The 16,516-nt window shown below is 58.1% G+C and overlaps 2 protein-coding genes across 5 annotated transcripts in view; one reads left to right on the top strand and one right to left on the bottom strand.

Annotated features, from left to right (window-relative positions):
- Positions 1-1,300: 1,300 nt before the first annotated feature.
- TRAF4 (TNF receptor associated factor 4) lies at positions 1,301-14,025 on the top strand. Of its 4 annotated transcripts, none has more exons than XM_032215638.1 (8): positions 1,483-1,571; positions 2,581-2,760; positions 7,899-7,950; positions 9,103-9,207; positions 9,313-9,474; positions 11,435-11,596; positions 12,132-12,287; positions 12,716-14,025. In XM_032215638.1, exons 4-8 carry the CDS (start codon positions 9,148-9,150, stop codon positions 13,346-13,348), a joined length of 1,173 nt encoding a protein of 390 aa, XP_032071529.1. In that variant the 5' UTR covers positions 1,483-1,571; positions 2,581-2,760; positions 7,899-7,950; positions 9,103-9,147; the 3' UTR covers positions 13,349-14,025. The 4 variants fall into 4 exon arrangements, with proteins under 4 accessions (XP_032071528.1, XP_032071529.1, XP_032071530.1 ...); XM_032215639.1 differs by lacking the exon at positions 1,483-1,571 and adding an exon at positions 1,768-2,334; XM_032215637.1 differs by lacking the exon at positions 2,581-2,760 and having other exon boundaries at positions 1,301-1,571.
- A 1,761-nt stretch (positions 14,026-15,786) lies between these two features.
- FAM222B (family with sequence similarity 222 member B) overlaps positions 15,787-16,516 on the bottom strand; it is a 32,405-nt gene continuing 31,675 nt past the window's right edge. The window contains exon 4 of the mRNA XM_032216154.1: positions 15,787-15,849. Coding sequence (XP_032072045.1) covers positions 15,787-15,849 — 63 coding nt within the window. The remainder of the gene's footprint in view (positions 15,850-16,516) is intronic.

Here is a 16,516-nt window from a genome sequence, read left to right as displayed (position 1 = left end):
TCGTTTGCTTTTGCAAAGGGGGGGGGATGGGCACAGGAGTGGGGGGGACACGGGGGGGGGAAGGGTCAAACTCCCAGCCCTGCAGCCTTTGGCCCAGGAAAGTCCAGACTCCGTAAAACAAATGGGCAGAAACTGGAATATAATAATGACCTCCCCCCCCCCCCCTCACACGAACCCACTCTCCCAACCCCTCCTTGCTCTGGTTTGGAGATTTGGAAAAGGTGCCCCCCCCACCCCCACCCCAAAAAAGCAGGATTGGGTTGGATGAATTCATCAGAATTTGGTTGAAGCTTTTGAGCCTCTCCGGCCCTGCTGTGGTCAGTTGTGCCTGTGGTTTTACTCTGCTGTTTTTAAACCCAGACAAGCTTTGGGGGAGTCCAGGCAGAATTTCTTCCGTCTTGGCCACAAAAGAGGGGTGGGCTTCCACTCCCAGAATCCCCCGTCCAGGGCGGTGGAAGCCCACTCCTCTTCCAGCTGGCAAGATGGGGAAAACCTTGGTTCCAAAGTCTCACTTACAAATCGAGACACACACACACACACACACAATTCAGCGCCTGTAAGGGCAACGCTTCCCTTGAGTGCCCTGTTTCCCTGGGGAGGGGGCGCCATTCTCCCCCTCCCCAGGGATCTGGGCAGCATTCCCATCCTCCACAGCCTCGCAGCAGCCACCTTGATTAAAAAGAAGGATCAAGCCACACTCTTCACCCCGTCCTTGACCTTCTTCGGAGACCGTTGCCCCCTCCCCATAAACGACCCCTCCCGGGGGCAAAGGGAAGGGCAGGGGTCTCTCTTGCTCCAGCTCCCGCCCCTCCTTTTAGGAGGCCAGGCTTGGGTTTCCTGGCGCCCGGAGGCCTTTCACAGGTAGGCTGCCACTTCAGGGAGATGCTCCACCAGACTCCTGACCCCCCCACTGCAGAGGGGAGGGCAGGGTCTCCCCGACACCCGCTCTCCGGCCTTCCTTCCAGGAGCCCGATTGGCAAATCCCCAGGTAGACTGCCACCGCGCGGAGAGGTTCCACGCCAGCCTGGAGTGAAGCAGGGCGGGTGGGAGTCTCCTGCCTTCCGATTGCCACCCCTCCCTTTGGGAGTGTGGCTTCGCAGGTAGACTGCCGCCGCAGGGAGAGGCTCCACGCGGGCATCCCCAAGCAGCCTGGGCAGAAGGAGCGGCGCCCGCGGGCGCCTTGGCAGCTGGCAGGCAGGCAGGCGGCGTGGCTGGGCGGGGTGGGGGGAAGCAGGGGGCGGGGCGTGGGCGGGGCCTGCCCCCCTTCCCCCCTCCTCCCCCCCCCCCCAGCAGCCCGAGCCGCGGCTCACACAATAGCGGCGGGCGCGGAGCTCGGAGGCGCTGGGCACAGGAGGGCGGACGGGCGGGGCCTCGGCCGTCCAGGGCTGCGAGCGAGCGGGCATCGTGGCCGGAGGAGCGGCGGGAGCCATGCCGGGCTTCGACTACAAGTTCCTGGAGAAGCCGAAGCGGCGGCTGCTGTGCCCGCTGTGTGCCAAGGCCATGCGGGAGCCCGTGCGCGTCTCCACCTGCGGGCACCGCTTCTGCGACACTTGCCTCCAGGAGTTCCTCAGGTGGGTGGGCCAGCCGGGACCCCCAGACCCCCCACACCCCTCTCCCACGCACGCCGAGAGCCTGGGCTCCCCTGGGCATGTGCAGAGCGCTCCCAGCGGAGACCCCTGCCCGGGCTGACCCCGGTGCTGGAAAGCTGGGCATTCGATGCCCCCGTCGCCCCTCTGCCTTGACCCCGGGTTTGGGGGGGCAGCGCCCCCTCCCCCCGTTTACCCGGAGCCCGCGAGCGCCTGCTGGGGTCCCATCACGGGCAGCCCCTCCGCACGCAAGGCGCCCCCTCCCCTTCCATGGCGCCCTGCACTGTTTGGTGCCCGCTGGCCGGGCAACCGGCTCCGCCACCCCCCCGAAGGCTCTCCCGTGTTTGCAGCGGAAACTTCGGACGCCTCCCGGGCACCGCAGGGCTGGAGTGGACCTCCCCCCGGGAGGACTTCGCCCCCTGCCCAGCAAGGCTGCCTGCATGCCCGCCTCTCTCTTCGGAAGGTGCTGGGGGGGGGGGCATGAGAGCGGTTGGTGCCCGGAGAGGCGGAGGAGGCGGGAAGCGGAATTTAACCCCGAAAGTGGCTGTTTGGCAGGGCAGGCAGGCGGGGGCTGTCCCGGCCTGCCCAGAAACTCCCTCCCCCTTTCGCTGGTTTCGGCCAAGGCAGCCGGGACCGTACTTGGCTTGGGCGCTTCGGGGACGGGAGACCACCAGGAAACGCGCAGGGCTGTGTGGCTGGATTAAGAAGTCCGTAAAAGCCCCAGAGCGGGGGAAAAAAACGGTCGGAGGTATTGTGAGGTTTCCTCCCAGGGATCCTTCGGGGTTTTTAAGAGAATAACGGAGTTGGAAGGAACCCTGGAGGTCTTCTAGTCCAACACTTTATCAGGAGTGTTCAAAGTTTGGAACTTTAAGACTCGTGCACTACAACTCCTAGAATTCCCCAGCCAGCAGAGCTGGCTGGGGAATTCTAGGAGTTGTAGTCCACGAGTCTTAAAGTTCCAAACTTTGAACACTTTTACCTTCTATCATTCCAGACAAGTGACTGTCCGATTCTGGCACAAATCTTCCGGATGCCACAGGACGCTGAGTCAGCCAGCAAGACCACCGGCTCTCCGGATAGCCGGAGAAAACGATTGTTAGGGCGGCTGCAAGGATGCAAACTCTCGCAAGGGTCTGGGGTCCCCGGGGAGACAGTGTCCCTGCCTATCTCGGAGGTGTTTGGGTGGGGGTGGGGTACCTCTGTCTGCGCCCCCCCCCCCCCCCCAGTTTTCCAGCTCAGGAGCCCTGTGTGATTGGGAGACAGCAAATTCTCCCAGACGGGTTCCTGCCTCCGAAGGTTGTTTTGCTCTAAACTTAACACAATAAGCTTTGCAGGACACAATCCAGTCCTTTAGTTGTTGTTGTTGTTGTTGTGTGTATGTCTGCATGCAGGAGCCACAACTCACCCCCCCCCTTGCAGGAATCTGGACTCTCTGGACATGCCTAGGTAGCTTTGTTCCTGCCTGGGGTAGGGGGCAACGGAGGAGACCCTTCCCAGCTCTGAGCGTTGGGGTTTAAGGCCGGTTGCAAGGGGAGGGGGCTTCCCTTGGGCTCGCCCCAAATCTCTCCCTGCCCCTCTCATTTGAAAACGTTGCATTTCTGGGTTGTGGGGGGGGGCAGGGAGGGCTGCTGTTTTCCTGGCTTGGAGGGAGGGTCTCTCCATTGTGGGCGGGATGAGGAGGGTCTCAGGCAGCCCCTGCTGGCCTCAAGCCTCCTTGCGCGAGACAAAAGACCACCCCGAAAGAGTGAGGAGGGGGAGCTTCTTACAATGGCTGTTTGCAAACCTCAGAGATCAGGGGTGTTTCTAGGCTGGGGGAGCAGCTATGAGCCCCCCTCCCTTCGATGGTGGGGGGGCTGAGCGCAAGGGGGCCGGCTGGCCCTGCCCATCTGGAAGAAGCAGAGCCTTTGACTGCAGGAATGTGCCTGGAGGGATTTAGGGGAGGGGGTGGCTCTCCAGCCCCAGCTAAGGCTTCAAGCTTCCTTCCCTGCATATCTGTTTTCTTTGGGGTGGGAAGTTGCTTGCAGGGAGGGGGGGCTGTGGGAAAGGAGCCCTCTTCCCCCCTCTCCGCCCAGCCTAGACCCCCGAAGTGAGGGAGGGGTGGGATTCCTTTTTCTCTAGCCCCCCCCCCTCACCGCCAGTGCTGCTGTTGCTGCTGGCTCAGCACATTCTCTGCCCAGGCGCGGAGGGGATTAATTGCTCGCAGCCCCTCTGCTCTTTAACCCTCCCGCTTCCCGCTGCCCGGAAAGGGGACCCCCCCCACACAGAAGTCCCTGGGGTGGGGGAGTATCCGAATTTCCCAGTCAGGGAGCCCCCAGTCTCCACGTCCTCAACTTACAACCTGAGTTGAGCCGGAAATGTCTGTTGCTAAGTGAGTTTTGCCGTTTTACGCCCTCTCTCGCAGTGAATCACTGCAGTTGTTAAGTTAGTAAGTTGTTAAGTGAATCTGGCTCCCCCCGTTGACCTGGCTGGTCGGGAGGTCGCGAAAGGGACAGTCCCCGTCATAAATGTGAGTCAGCTGCCAAGAATCCGAATTTCGATCACCTGGGAGGGGAGGATGCAGCTGTGGGGGCACCTGTGGAAAACAGCCACGGGGCACTTTTTCCAGTTCTACTGGAACTCTGAACGGTCGCTAAACGAGCACAGCTTTGACTGCTGGGGGAGGGGGGGGCTGAGGAGGGGTCGGGGGTCTTGTACCCTGAAGGTGAGAAGTGAGTCGGCTGGCAACCCCTGGGCTTCTCACTCATCCAAGTTGGCAGGTGGGACGGAGCCAGGGGGCCAACTGACTGGCATCTGCTGAACAGGTGGGCTTCCTGCCTGATGCCTCCCCCTGGCCAGGTGCCAACCCCCCCCCCGCAGCTCTTTCCTGGCAGGTCCCAACCGGTCCTGCTACCCGCCCACCTTGGCGCCTCCCTGGTGCTGCCCCCCCCCCCACCGACTTCCTGGCAGGTGGCATCAGTGTCCCTCTTCCTGGGCCGTTTTGTCCCCAGGCTGCCAGCCCTGCCCCTCTGCCCGTCTCCCTTGGCCAGGGGGATCCCCTGCCGGGCAGAGGGCTCTAGAGTGGGGGTGCAGGAAGGGACCTGGGGGATTTGGGGGTTGCTAGGAGCCACAAATTGGCAGAGGGAGGGAGGGAGGGAGGGAGGGCCTGTTAGCACCTAGTGCTAGAACGACCTTTGCCCAGCGCCTGCTGTGCTTGACTTCCTGTGAAAGGCAGGTTGTTTGACAGTGGGGGGAGGGGCGTCTGGGGCAGCAGGTGGGGGAGGGGAGTTCTGCAGAAGGGCCGGCCAGCCCAGAGCCTCAGGAGAGAGAGCATATTTCCTTCCTTCCCTCCTTTTCTTTCTCCTTCCTTCCTTCCGTCCTTTTCCTTCCTTCCTTCCTTCCTTCCTTCCTTCCTTCCTTCCTTTCTTTCTTTCTTTCTTTCTTTCTTTCTTTCTTTCTTTCTTTGTCTTTCTATCTTTCTATCTGTCTATTTCTGTCTCTGTCTGTCTGTCTGTCTCTCTCTCTCTTTCTCTCTCACGACGTTTATTTGCAGCCTATCTGACATCCATTGTCTCTGGGTGGCTCAGAGCATAAAAATATTAAAACCACCAATTATAAAATAACGCAGCAGGTAAAACCATTAACACCACAAGGCAAAGGAGGGAGCCAGACCCTTGTGTGTGTGTGTTGTGTGTGTGTAGAAACTGTCTTGACCTCTGGAAGGCAAAGGGTCTCCTTAGGAGGAAGGAAGGGAGGAAGGAAGGAAGGAAGGAAGGTGGAGGGGAGGGGACAGGAAATGGGGATTCCCCTCTGTCTAGCTCACAGGCAGCCCCATAACCCCCCCCCCAAAGAGCTTCTCAATCTATTTGGCCCCTCCCCACTTTGCCCCCCAGCTCCTCCCCCAGTTTGCTCGCTGGACTGACTGCCTGGAGTTACACCCAGGGGTTGCACATAAACGCTCCTATGAAGGGAATCCTGGTTAGCTGCGTTCGGAGTAGCAGTTAGCAATAGCAGTTAGACTTATATACCGCTTCCTAGGGCTTTCAGGCCTCTCTAAGCGGTTTACAGAGTCAGCATATTTGCCCCCCCAGTCCAGGTCCTCATTTCACCCACCTCGGAAGGATGGAAGGCTGAGTCAACCCTGAGCCGGTGAGATTTGAACAGCTGAACTGCAATAGCAATATAGCAATAGCAGTTAGACTTATATACCGCTTCCTAGGGCTTTCAGGCCTCTCTAAGTGGTTTACAGAGTCAGCATATCGCCCCCAACAACAATCCAGGTCCTCATTTTACCCACCTCGGAAGGATGGAAGGCTGAGTCAACCCTGAGCCGGTGAGATTTGAACAGCCGAACTGCAGAACTAGCAGTCAGCTGAAGTGGCCTGCAGTGCTGCATTTAACCACTGCGCCACCTCGGAGTGAGCCGGCTGTGCAATTTGGTGTGGAATTTCCACCTCTTCCTCCACCTGGAATCCCACATCCAGTTTTGGTCACCACCTTACAAAAAAAGGCGTGGAGACTTTGGGAGAAAGTGGAGAGAAGAGCCACCGAGATGGTCAAAGGAGACTAAAACGGAGGAAGAACGGAGGAATTGCAGGATTCGGGTTTTGGGCCAGTCTGGAGAAAAGGAAGAATTAGGGGGTGAACATGATAGCACCTTCCAATATTTGAGGATATTTGCCACAAAGAGGAGGATCAACTTATTCTCCAAAGCCCCCAAAGGCAGCAGAAGAAGCAATGGATGGAAACTAACCAAGGAGAGAAGCTACCTGGAACTAAGGAGGAATTTCCTGACAGGGAGAACAATCGACCAGTGGAACTACTCACCACCAGAAGTTGTGGGTGCTCCATCCCTGGAGGCTTTCAAGAAGAAACTGGACAGCCATTTCTCTGGAAGGGAACAGGCTCCCCTGCTTGAGCAGAGGGCTGGACTAGAGGACCTCCAAGGTCCCTTCCAGCTCTCTTCTGATTGATTGGTTTGGGAAATTCAGGCCGGGGGGCGGGTCTGCTTTGGGGATTAGGCTCTTGACCGGCGGGGGGGGGGGGGAGGGGGGCTTGGCCAGAAGAGGGGAAGAGTTCTGTGATTGACAGCCGCCCCTCCTGGGCACACATGGAAAAGCGGTGGGACCATGGGACCCCTACCCGGACATCCCATTGGCTCAGGTTTTGCTGGGTGGAGCAGAGGTCCTGGGTGAGGGGGAGACCCCCCCAGGCCAGCTGAGACCTTGGTTCTAGCACAGGAAGTCCGTGACGTAGGACCATCATTGACCCCAAAATTACTGTTGCTAAGTGAGACACTTGTAAAGTGAACTTTGTCCTGTTTTACAACCTTTCTTGCCGCAGTTGTTAAGTGAATCACTGCAGACGTTAAGTTAGCAACATGGTTGTTAAGCGAGTCCGCCTTCCTCGTGGACTCTGCCGGTCAGAAGATTCCCCCGGGTTAGGGATCTTCTGACCGGCAGAGTCCACGAGGAAGGCGGATTCGCTTAACAACCATGTTGCTAACTTAATGTCTGCAGTGATTCACTTAACAACTGCTGCAACTGTCACAAGTACGTGCCGGTTGCCAAGAGTCCGCATTTTGTGATTGTGGGAGGCTGAAACGGTCGTAAGCCCCTTTTTCTCAGTGCCGTTGTAGCTTTGAATGGTTGCTATTCGAACCGTCGTAAGTCAAAGACGCGCCTGTCTCTCTCTCTCTTCCTGGCAAAGGCAGCAGGTGAGAGCAAGGAGGTTGGCACATTGACTACCTTGAGGTGGGCATAGAAAGTCCTGGGCTTCCTTGGGCATAGGATCCGTTTGAGTTTGAGTTTATTAGGACTTGTATGCCCAGTGCCCGGGCCTGGTTTGGTCTGTTTATTCCGTGCCGCGCAGGATAAGCCCCCATCCGTGGCTCTGTGGTCGAGCCGTCACCTGGTGAGGCCGAGCCAAGGAAGCCCGGGGGGCAGAGGGCAGCCATAGATTCATTGATCGGCTAAGCTGTTGAAAGCAGCCATTAGCGGGCAAGGTCTCCCTCTGGGCAAAGGGCACCGGAGAAAAGGCTTTCCTGCCCAGCGAAGGTGGCACCATCGCAAAAGCCACAGAAATGTGGAATTCCCCACACGTCTAAAAACCACAGGTGTGGGGAAAGAAAAACATTCTAGTCCTCAATGTTGTAATCCCTGCCCCCAGCAGGGCTGGCATTCAGAGCTTCCAGGCCGGGGCACTTGAACAAAAGAGCCAGCTGTTGGCGGCTTTGTCCCCTGGCACGGAGGTTGGCGGTGTGGGCATCCCGGTGGCTGTGAGGGAGGCTTTCCCTGCCCACCGGCTGCCCCTTCAGTCTCGGATTTCCTCCTGCAGTGAAGGCGTCTTCAAGTGCCCCGAGGACCAGCTGCCCCTCGACTACGCCAAGGTGAGCCCCCAGGGAGATTTTGCCCCTCTTGGCGCCTCCTGACCCACTTCCTCCCCACTGCTGCCCATCGTCCTGTTCTGTCCCCCCCCCCCGTCTCCCCCAGGGCTGGTTAATCCGGCGCCCTGCCTGGCATCTGCTGGCGAAGCCGCCCAGGCAGGGATGAATGGAAGGCCCTGTTTGCAGATGGCAGGGATAATGGGGAGGGGGCTGCTGGGTGGGCTGGGAGGGGAGGGGCTGCTCCCAGAACCCCCCCAGGCCACTCTCAGCTCCAGGGAAGGTTGGGTCTGGATGGGCTTTGGGGTCCAAAGGGAGGGAGGGGGGAGGAAGTGAAGGGGGAGGGAGAGGACAAGAGAAGAAGAAGGGGGGAGGGGGAAAGAGAGGAAATGGGGAGGAAGTGGAAGAGGAAGAGAAAAGGAAGAGAAAAAGGGAGGGAGGGGAGGGGGGAAGAGAGGAAATGGGGAGGAAGTGGAAGAGGAAGAGAAAAGGAAGAGAAAAAGGGAGGGGGGGGAGGAAGTGAAGGGGGAGGATAGGAGAAGAAGGAGGGAGGGAGGGGAGGGGGGAAGAGAGGAAATGGGAAGGAAGAGGAAGAGAAAGAGGGAGGGAGGGGGGGAGGAAGTGAAGGGGGAGGGAGGGGACAAGAGAAGAAGGAAGGAGGGAGGAAATGGGGAGGAAGTGGAAGAGGAAGAGAAAGAGGGAGGGAGGGGGAGGAAGTGAAGGGGAGGGAGGGGACAAGAGAAGAAGGAAGGAGGGAGGAAATGGGGAGGAAGTGGAAGAGGAAGAGAAAGAGGGAGGGAGGGGGAGGAAGTGAAGGGGAGGGAGGGGACAAGAGAAGAAGGAAGGAGGGAGGAAATGGGGAGGAAGTGGAAGAGGAAGAGAAAGAGGGAGGGAGGGGGAGGAAGTGAAGGGGAGGGAGGGGACAAGAGAAGAAGGAAGGAGGGAGGAAATGGGAGGAAGTGGAAGAGGAGGAGAAAAGGAAGAGAAAAAGGGAGGGAGGGGGAGGAAGTGAAGAGGGAGGGAGAGGACAAGAGAAGAAGGAGGGAGGGAGGGAGGGAAAGAGGAAATGGGGAGGAAGAGGAAGAGAAAAGGAAGAGAAAAAGGGGAGGGAGGGGAGGAAGGGAGGAGGGGAGGGCTGAGACCCCTCTCTCCCTCCAGATCTACCCAGACCCCGACCTGGAGGCCCAGGTGTTGGGCCTGGCCATGCGCTGCATCCACAGTGAGGAGGGCTGTCGCTGGAGTGGGACCATCCGCCATTTGCAGGTCAGCAGCAGCTGCCCCTCCCCCTCCTGGGGCCAAGGGAAGGGGGGGGAGGGTCCTCGGAGCCCCCCCAACTCCAACTGACCCCCTCCTCCCCCCCCCGTCCAGGCCCACCTGGGGACCTGCAGCTTCAACGTGGTGCCCTGCCCCAACCGCTGTGGGTCCAAGCTGAGCCGGCGCGACCTGCCCCCCCACCTGCAGCACGACTGTCCCCAGAGGCAACTCCAGTGCGAATTCTGCCGGGCCGACTTCACGGGGGAAGCCTTCGAGGTGAGGGGGGGGCAGTTGAGGGAGGGGGGAGGGGGGACCTTGCGGGGGGGGGGCTGAAACAAAGGACCCTCCCCTCGTGCATCCCTGCCTGCCCTGTGTGGGGGAGCCCCAATCGCAGCCTCTGCACCGGAGGCGGAAGCTGCCGTGGGTGGACTTGTGAGCCCCCTTTGCACCCCCGGCTGGTGTGCAAAAGCCCCGTGGCTGCGGGGGGGTGTGGGGAAGCACCAGCCCCCACCCCAAAGGGGAGGGGGGGAGGAGGAGGCGTTTCATGACCAACGGGGTCATTAGGATGGATGAGGCTCCCATGAAACCTCGGGAAGAAAAGCATCCAGAACCCCACTGCCTCCTTCCCCTTCCTCCTCCTCCTCCTCCTCCTCCTCCTCCTCCTCACAAAGCCCACTGCCTCCCAGCACTGATGAGGTTACCTAGTTGGGTCATGAAACGTCTGCAAGAAAGCCACCCATAAACAGGAGTCAGTTTCCAGGGGCCGGACTTTGGATCACGTGATCCCAGGGGGGGGGGTCATAAGTGTGAAAAATCACTCTCTTTAGTGTCGTAACTGAATGGTCACTAAATGAACTGTTGTAAGCCAAGGACTACCTGCAATGTATTTTCTGAATCGTAAGCTGCCGAGAAATTTCTGGCTGAGGTGCGCAGTTGTAGGAATTAAAATAAATAGAAGAATAAAAGAAAATAATATAAATATAAATATAATATATTATAATATAATATAAATATAAAAATAAATAAAAGAATAATAAAATAAAAAAACAAAATAAGAAAAGAAAAGATAAATAAAATAATAAAAGAAAAGAGTAATAATAATAAAATTGAAATAAAATAATAAAATAGAATACCGTGTTTCCCCGAAGATAAGACAGGGTCTTATTTTCTTTTGTCCCCACGAAATATGGCCGAGGGCTTATTGTTTTGGGGTTGCCGGGCGGCTTCTCCCTCGCGAGTGGGCTCCCGAAGAGCCGGGCACAGCCTCAGGGGCGAAGCAGCCATGAGGTGACCACGCTCACGAGCAGCCGCCCGGCAACCCCCCTCTCTGGCTGGGCAGCGCGCCATTCACTGACCTAGGGGGTATCCCGAAGGCGCCAAGCCACGTGGCGCTCTGCCTGCCCCCCCAGCTCCCGTGGCTTGGCGCCTTCGGGATACCCCCTAGATCAGCGCATGGAGCTCTGCCCGGCTGTAGAAGCGGTTGCGCGAGCGCCTGTTCCACCTCAACCGCGCTCCGAGCATCACTTCTTCTCCGGCTTCCAAACTCCAAAACTCGGCCGCCGAGTCTTCCAGCAGCCGCCGCTCTAGCTGTGCGCTCTATGGTTGTGGGCCGGCTGCTGGAAGACTCTCTGTCTGGAAGACTCTCTGTCCAGCAGCCGCCCGGCAACTCCCCCCTCCGGCCAGGCAGATTGCTACTCCCCAACCTAACGGTATCCCGAAGGCGCCAAGCAACGTGAGCGCCTTCCCCCCCGGCTCCCGTGGCTTGGCGCCTTCGGGATTCCGCTAGGTCGGTGAGCAGGGCTCTGTGTGTCCAGGGGGCTTATTTTTGGGGGTGGGCTTATATTTTTGCCCACGCAAAAAATGTGGCAAGGCTCTAGTTTCAGGACAGGATGTATTTTTGGGAAAAGACGGTAGAATAAAATAGAATAAAAGAAAATAATAATATAATTTAATAATAAAATAATAATAAAGTAAAAAATATAAAATAATAAAAGAAAAGAAATACAATAATAGAATAAAATTAAAAGAATAAAAAGCATAAAAAGGAATGTAGTCCTCACCTGCCTGAAGGAGTTTTCCCACCTCCCATTTTCCTGCTCCACCTGGGCATTTCCTGGTGGCCTCCCATCCTCCTGCATGTCCTCCAGAGTCCCTGCCTTGGAAGATCCCAGAAGCAAACGCCCCCCCCTCCTCACCCTTCCCTTTCTCTGATTCCTTCTGCCCCCCCCCTTTCCAGAACCACCAGGGGGTCTGCCCCCAGGAGAGCGTCTACTGTGAAAACAAGTGTGGGGCGCGCATGATGCGCCGGCTGCTCTCCCCACACATGCTGGCCGAGTGTCCGAAGCGCACCCAGCCCTGCAGCTACTGTGCCAAGGAGTTCCTCTACGACACCATCCAGGTGGGTCACGGGGGGTGGGGGGGCTGACCTTACGGGGAGGGGCTGGGAGCAAGCTTGGAAGGAAGGCCCCCTGCTTGGTCGTCCCCCATCCCCCCGGTGGGCTGTGGGAACTGATCCAGACTGCCGAGCCCTTCGTGGCCCAAGTGACCCCTCCTCTTGGGGTGGGGGGCACACCTGTGGTGGTCTTTGCTGGATTTGAGGGGGGGGCTCGAGGACTGAGAGGGCTAAAGGTCCCCAAGGATGAAGGTGGGAGGGGGGCGGTCTTCTGTGGCAGCTCCACCTGACCTTGGAGACTTCATGGGGTTGTAGAGTAGAGCTTCACTGCAGAAGGGCAGTCTACCTCTAAACCCTAGAGGAAAGGCAGAGCCCGAAGTTTTGCTGTATGACCACAGAATTGTTGCAACGGTCAGAAGTGTGAAAAATCGGTCGTAAGTCACTTTCGATGCCGTTGTAACCTCAAACGGTCGCTAAATGAATGTTGCAAGTTGAGGACTTCCTGTAATCCCCACGGTGCCTTCTCCCCCCCTCTCTCCAGAACCACGAGTACCAGTGTCCCCGCTACCCCGTGCCCTGTCCGAATCAGTGCGGAGCGCCCAATATCGCCCGGGAGGACTTGAGTGGGCACGTGAAGGAGAACTGTTCCACCGCCCTGGCCCTCTGCCCCTTCAGGGAGGCCGGCTGCAAACACCGGGTAAGCCACAGCCCTCCCGGCCTTCCCCGGAGATAGGCAAAGACCCCCCTGGCCTCTTCCTTGGCTTCTGGCCCATCTGGCAGCCATGGATCCCAGCCCAGGAACCGTTCTGGTGTCAAATTTCCTGGACTTCTGTCTTGGCTTTGGACTCCTTTGGGAAGAACCCCTTGGCAGTTGTGCCCGCTGGAAATACCGGTTGTGGTGCCCTCGTCTCTGGAGCAGTGGGCAGGCGGGTTCTGTGGCCACAGCTGGCAAGCCACCACATGGTGGGGAGGGCCCGTCTGGCTCGGGGCAGAGACCCTGCCAAGCTATAGCTCGGGGGGGGGGTGGTCAGCGGAGTGTGGGACCTCTGCAGGGGGAGCCTGGCACTGCGTCCCTGGGCACCTGGCCGCCTCTAACCGCCTTCTCTCCCCTCCGCCCTCCCCCAGTGCCCCAAAGTGTCCCTGGGCCGCCACCTGGACGAGAACACCAAGCTGCACCTGGGCCTGATGGGGGCGCTGGTGGCCCGGCAGCGCCAGGAGCTGGCCGAGCTGCGCCGCGAGGTGGAGGAGCTGGCGGTGGGCAGCGACGGGGTGCTGATCTGGAAGATCTCCGACTACGGCCGGAAGCTGCAGGAGGCCCGCCTGCGGAGCAACTACGAGTCCTTCAGCCCGCCCTTCTACACGCACCGCTACGGCTACCGGCTGCAGGTCTCGGTCTTCCTGAACGGCAACGGGAGCGGGGAGGGCAGCCACCTCTCGGTCTACATCCGGGTGCTGCCCGGCCAGTACGACAACCTGCTGGAGTGGCCCTTCGCCTACCGGGTGACCTTCTCGCTGCTGGACCAGAGCGACCCCTCCCTCTCCAAGCCCCAGCACATCACCGAGACCTTCTTGCCGGACCCCGCCTGGAAGAACTTCCAGAAGCCCGGCACGGGCCGCACCTCCCTAGACGAGAGCCTGTTGGGTTTCGGCTACCCCAAGTTCATCTCCCACGAGGACATCAAGAAGCGCAACTACGTCCGGGACAACGCCGTCTTCCTCAAGGCCTCGGTGGAGATCCCGCCCAAGATCCTCTCCTGAGGGGGCTGCAGAGCGGAGGAGCCGGGGGAGGCGGGGTGGACGCCCCCCACCCCCCTCTGCCGGGTTTCCCCACTTTGGAAGAGCAGCTCTGCTTCTGAGGACGCTCCCCCCCCCCCCCCATCTGCCTTTCTGCTTCGGATCGTCTCCCCCCCACCCCTTCGGTTGAAATGGTGCTAATTGCTGCACCATTATTGGTGCAATTGTTGGGGCTAGCTTGGGGAGGGGGGGTTGCATTCTTCCCAGGAGCAGCTGGGCTGCCTCTGCGACCCCCCCATTTTCTCCCCAAGTGCCCTTTGGGGTCCCTGCAAACACCTGCCCTGGGGAACTTCAGGGAGCCTGCTGGGGGCCTTCCAGATGGGGGGGTGTCCCTCTGCACACTGCCCCCCCTTTCCGTGGAACAGCTGGGGGGGGCTGAAGGCCGGAACCCCCGACTCTTCCTTCGGTGTCCACACTTGGACGGCTGTCTTGGACCTATTCAGAGACGGGGGGGGAGGGGGGGCTACCCAGCACTCAAGAGCCATATAATTGCCGGTGGGCCTTTTTGCCCGGGGGGGGGGGGAGGAGGGGGGGCTGCCCACCAGGCCACCAGGGGTGTAGCTGCAATCACTACTCCTCCCTCCCTTTTTCAGAGTTACATTTTTCTGTCTTTTTAATAAACCGCTCCTTGTATTTATTAATTGATGGGCGGATGGTCTCCCTTCTCAGCTCTGGGCCAAAAGGCCCCTGCGGGAAAGAGGAGGGGGGGTGGGGTCAGCCAGCCCCCTCCTCCCCCAACACAGGCCCCTCCTCCTCCTCCTCCTCCAGGGAATTTGGAGGAAGTGAAACAGAAACCCTCCCCCTCCTCTTTTTGGTCAACTCTAAGCTATCCGGTCAACTTTGCCCAGAAGTGGAGGCGGGGGGGGGTGGCCTTTGGAGCCCCCAGGGTTCCCTGATGATTCTGCCCAGGGTCTTTGGGAAGAAGGAGGCACTGGGGGGGGGGTCCTTGGTGCTCTCTGAGCTTGGGGGTTTTCTTGCAGACGTTTCATGACCCAACTAGGGAGCGTCATCAGTGCTGGAAGGAAGAAGGGTGGGAGGAGGATACGAGGAGGGGGACTGAGGGGGTCCTTGGTGCTCTCTGAGCTCGGGGTTTTTCTGGAAGACGTTTCGTGACCCAGCTACGTAACAGCATTGGTGCTACTTCCTTGCCCGTGAATCTCATCTGCTGGTGACACCCTGGGGGAGGCTCCTCTTGCAGTTGTGGGGCTCCCCACGTTCTAGACCCCCCCCCATTCCAGGGGCTTTCGTTTGTCCCTCCCTCTCCCCCCCCCCCAGCATTCTCCCATCTCCCATGGAAAGTGCAAGGCTACAGTTATCGCTGACACACACACACACACATGCACACCCACACACACCCACAAACACATAAACACACACGTACAGTATATAGGGGCCTCTCATGCGCACAGTGGCCACATGGATTAATAGTGTATCAAGGCAGATATCTCTTTAATGGTTTTTACTCTCTGACGATGTTGGCAGTGGCTAAATGAGCCATTTATTTAAAAGTTGGCTATATACAGTGTATGTATATGTGTATATATATATTTATATTTATAGATTTATAGATTTATAAAAAGACAGCAGCTCTGACCACGCTTTAAGCCCAAAACATCAGCCTGAGGATGGCGAGTGAGACCTGGCCGAAATGTTGCCAAGACAATCTCAATCTTACATGGGAAAAGACCTGGATACACCAAGACCAGCACACCTACACCTGTGAAAACACACACACACACACACACACACACCTTTTAATGGCCGGTTGCCTCCTCTGGCTCCCTGCTCCCTGTGGGGTGGGCAGGAGGGAGGGACGTGGCCCAGGGCAGCCCCTTTTCCCAAATGCCGCTGGAGCCCCTTGGAGGCTCCGCCTAGAAGACCCCCCCCCAGTTGTGACCCGGAGCTCCTCCCACACAACACTTGTGCTAATTTGGGGGGGGGCTTCCCATCCCCCTACCCCCCTCTCCAGCCTGCGGTTGCAGAATTGTGATGCCATGGGGTGGGGGTGGGGGCTAATTGCAGCTGGAGACCCCTCCCCAGCCTCCTTGCAGCCCTTCTCTACAAAGGAAAGCCGGGGGGGGGAGGGGAGACCCCCAATTGCACCCAGGGGCTGCAGGAGAACGGTGATCTTTGCAAACCACCTAAAATCCGCTTCTTATTTTGACCAGCTCTTGAGGAGGAGATTCTGCCATCCACACAAACAGGTTTGGCTGGTTTTTGTGGCGAGTGGCTGGATCCTTGCCCTCGCCCCCATCCCGGGGGGTCACTCGGGGCTCCCGCCTTGCTAGGGTGGTGGAGACAGTGGGGTGGGGGCTGCCGTCTTCCTGGTGCAAACATTTGTGGGGAAGGGATCAGGGTGGCTTGAACTGGGAAAGGACCCATTAATCCCCTTTTCTGTTTTCTCAGCCGGTTGCCTGGGCCAACGGCTGACTCCACACCTGATCCGCCAGGTTAGTCACGGGCAGCTTAAAGAAATAATTGCCCGTCTTCAATAACGGAAATAATACATGTGGGTGATGGAATCGGCACCTGGGGAATCCAATCACACCCCTGTGCATCTGGGGGGGGGGGTGTTCTCTGCACACACACACACACCCGTCCACGAGGCGAGTCAGCCAGGCCGACGCCTCTCCTGAGTCAGTCCAGGTAGCAGGAAAATGTCATTTTTTCCCCCCTTCCCAGAACGGAGTCAGCTGCCTTGCGAGAGTCTTCCCTGGGGCACATTCAGGATTCCTCTCCCATTGCACCAGATTTTCCTTTGCTGGCTTTGAAAAATAGGACTGGCCTTTTTTATTTTGTAAAAAGTTTTTTATTTTTTAATCTCTTACATATATTTACAGGTATCCATTCCCATAGTTATTATTCTTATTAGGTTTGTCATTTCTACACATTTAGTTTTTCCATATAAAGATTTAAAATACACATTCGGAGATTGCTTTGCTTACCATCCCCTACAACTATATTATGTCACCACCACCCTATATTTCCTTCCTTTTCTCCCTCCTCTACTTCCTTCCTTCCTTCCTCTCCTTTCCCTTCCCCTCTTCCCCTTCTTCTCTCCTGCTCCTTTCTTCCTATCCTTCCTCTCCTTTCCTCTTTCTTTCCCTTTCCTCTCTTCTCTCTCTCTCTCTT

The sequence above is a fragment of the Thamnophis elegans genome, chromosome 4, assembly GCF_009769535.1.
Source record: "Thamnophis elegans isolate rThaEle1 chromosome 4, rThaEle1.pri, whole genome shotgun sequence".
Classification (NCBI taxonomy): Eukaryota; Metazoa; Chordata; class Lepidosauria; order Squamata; family Colubridae; genus Thamnophis; species Thamnophis elegans.
Note: the sequence above shows the minus strand (reverse complement) of the source record. Positions and strands in the feature narration are given on the sequence as shown.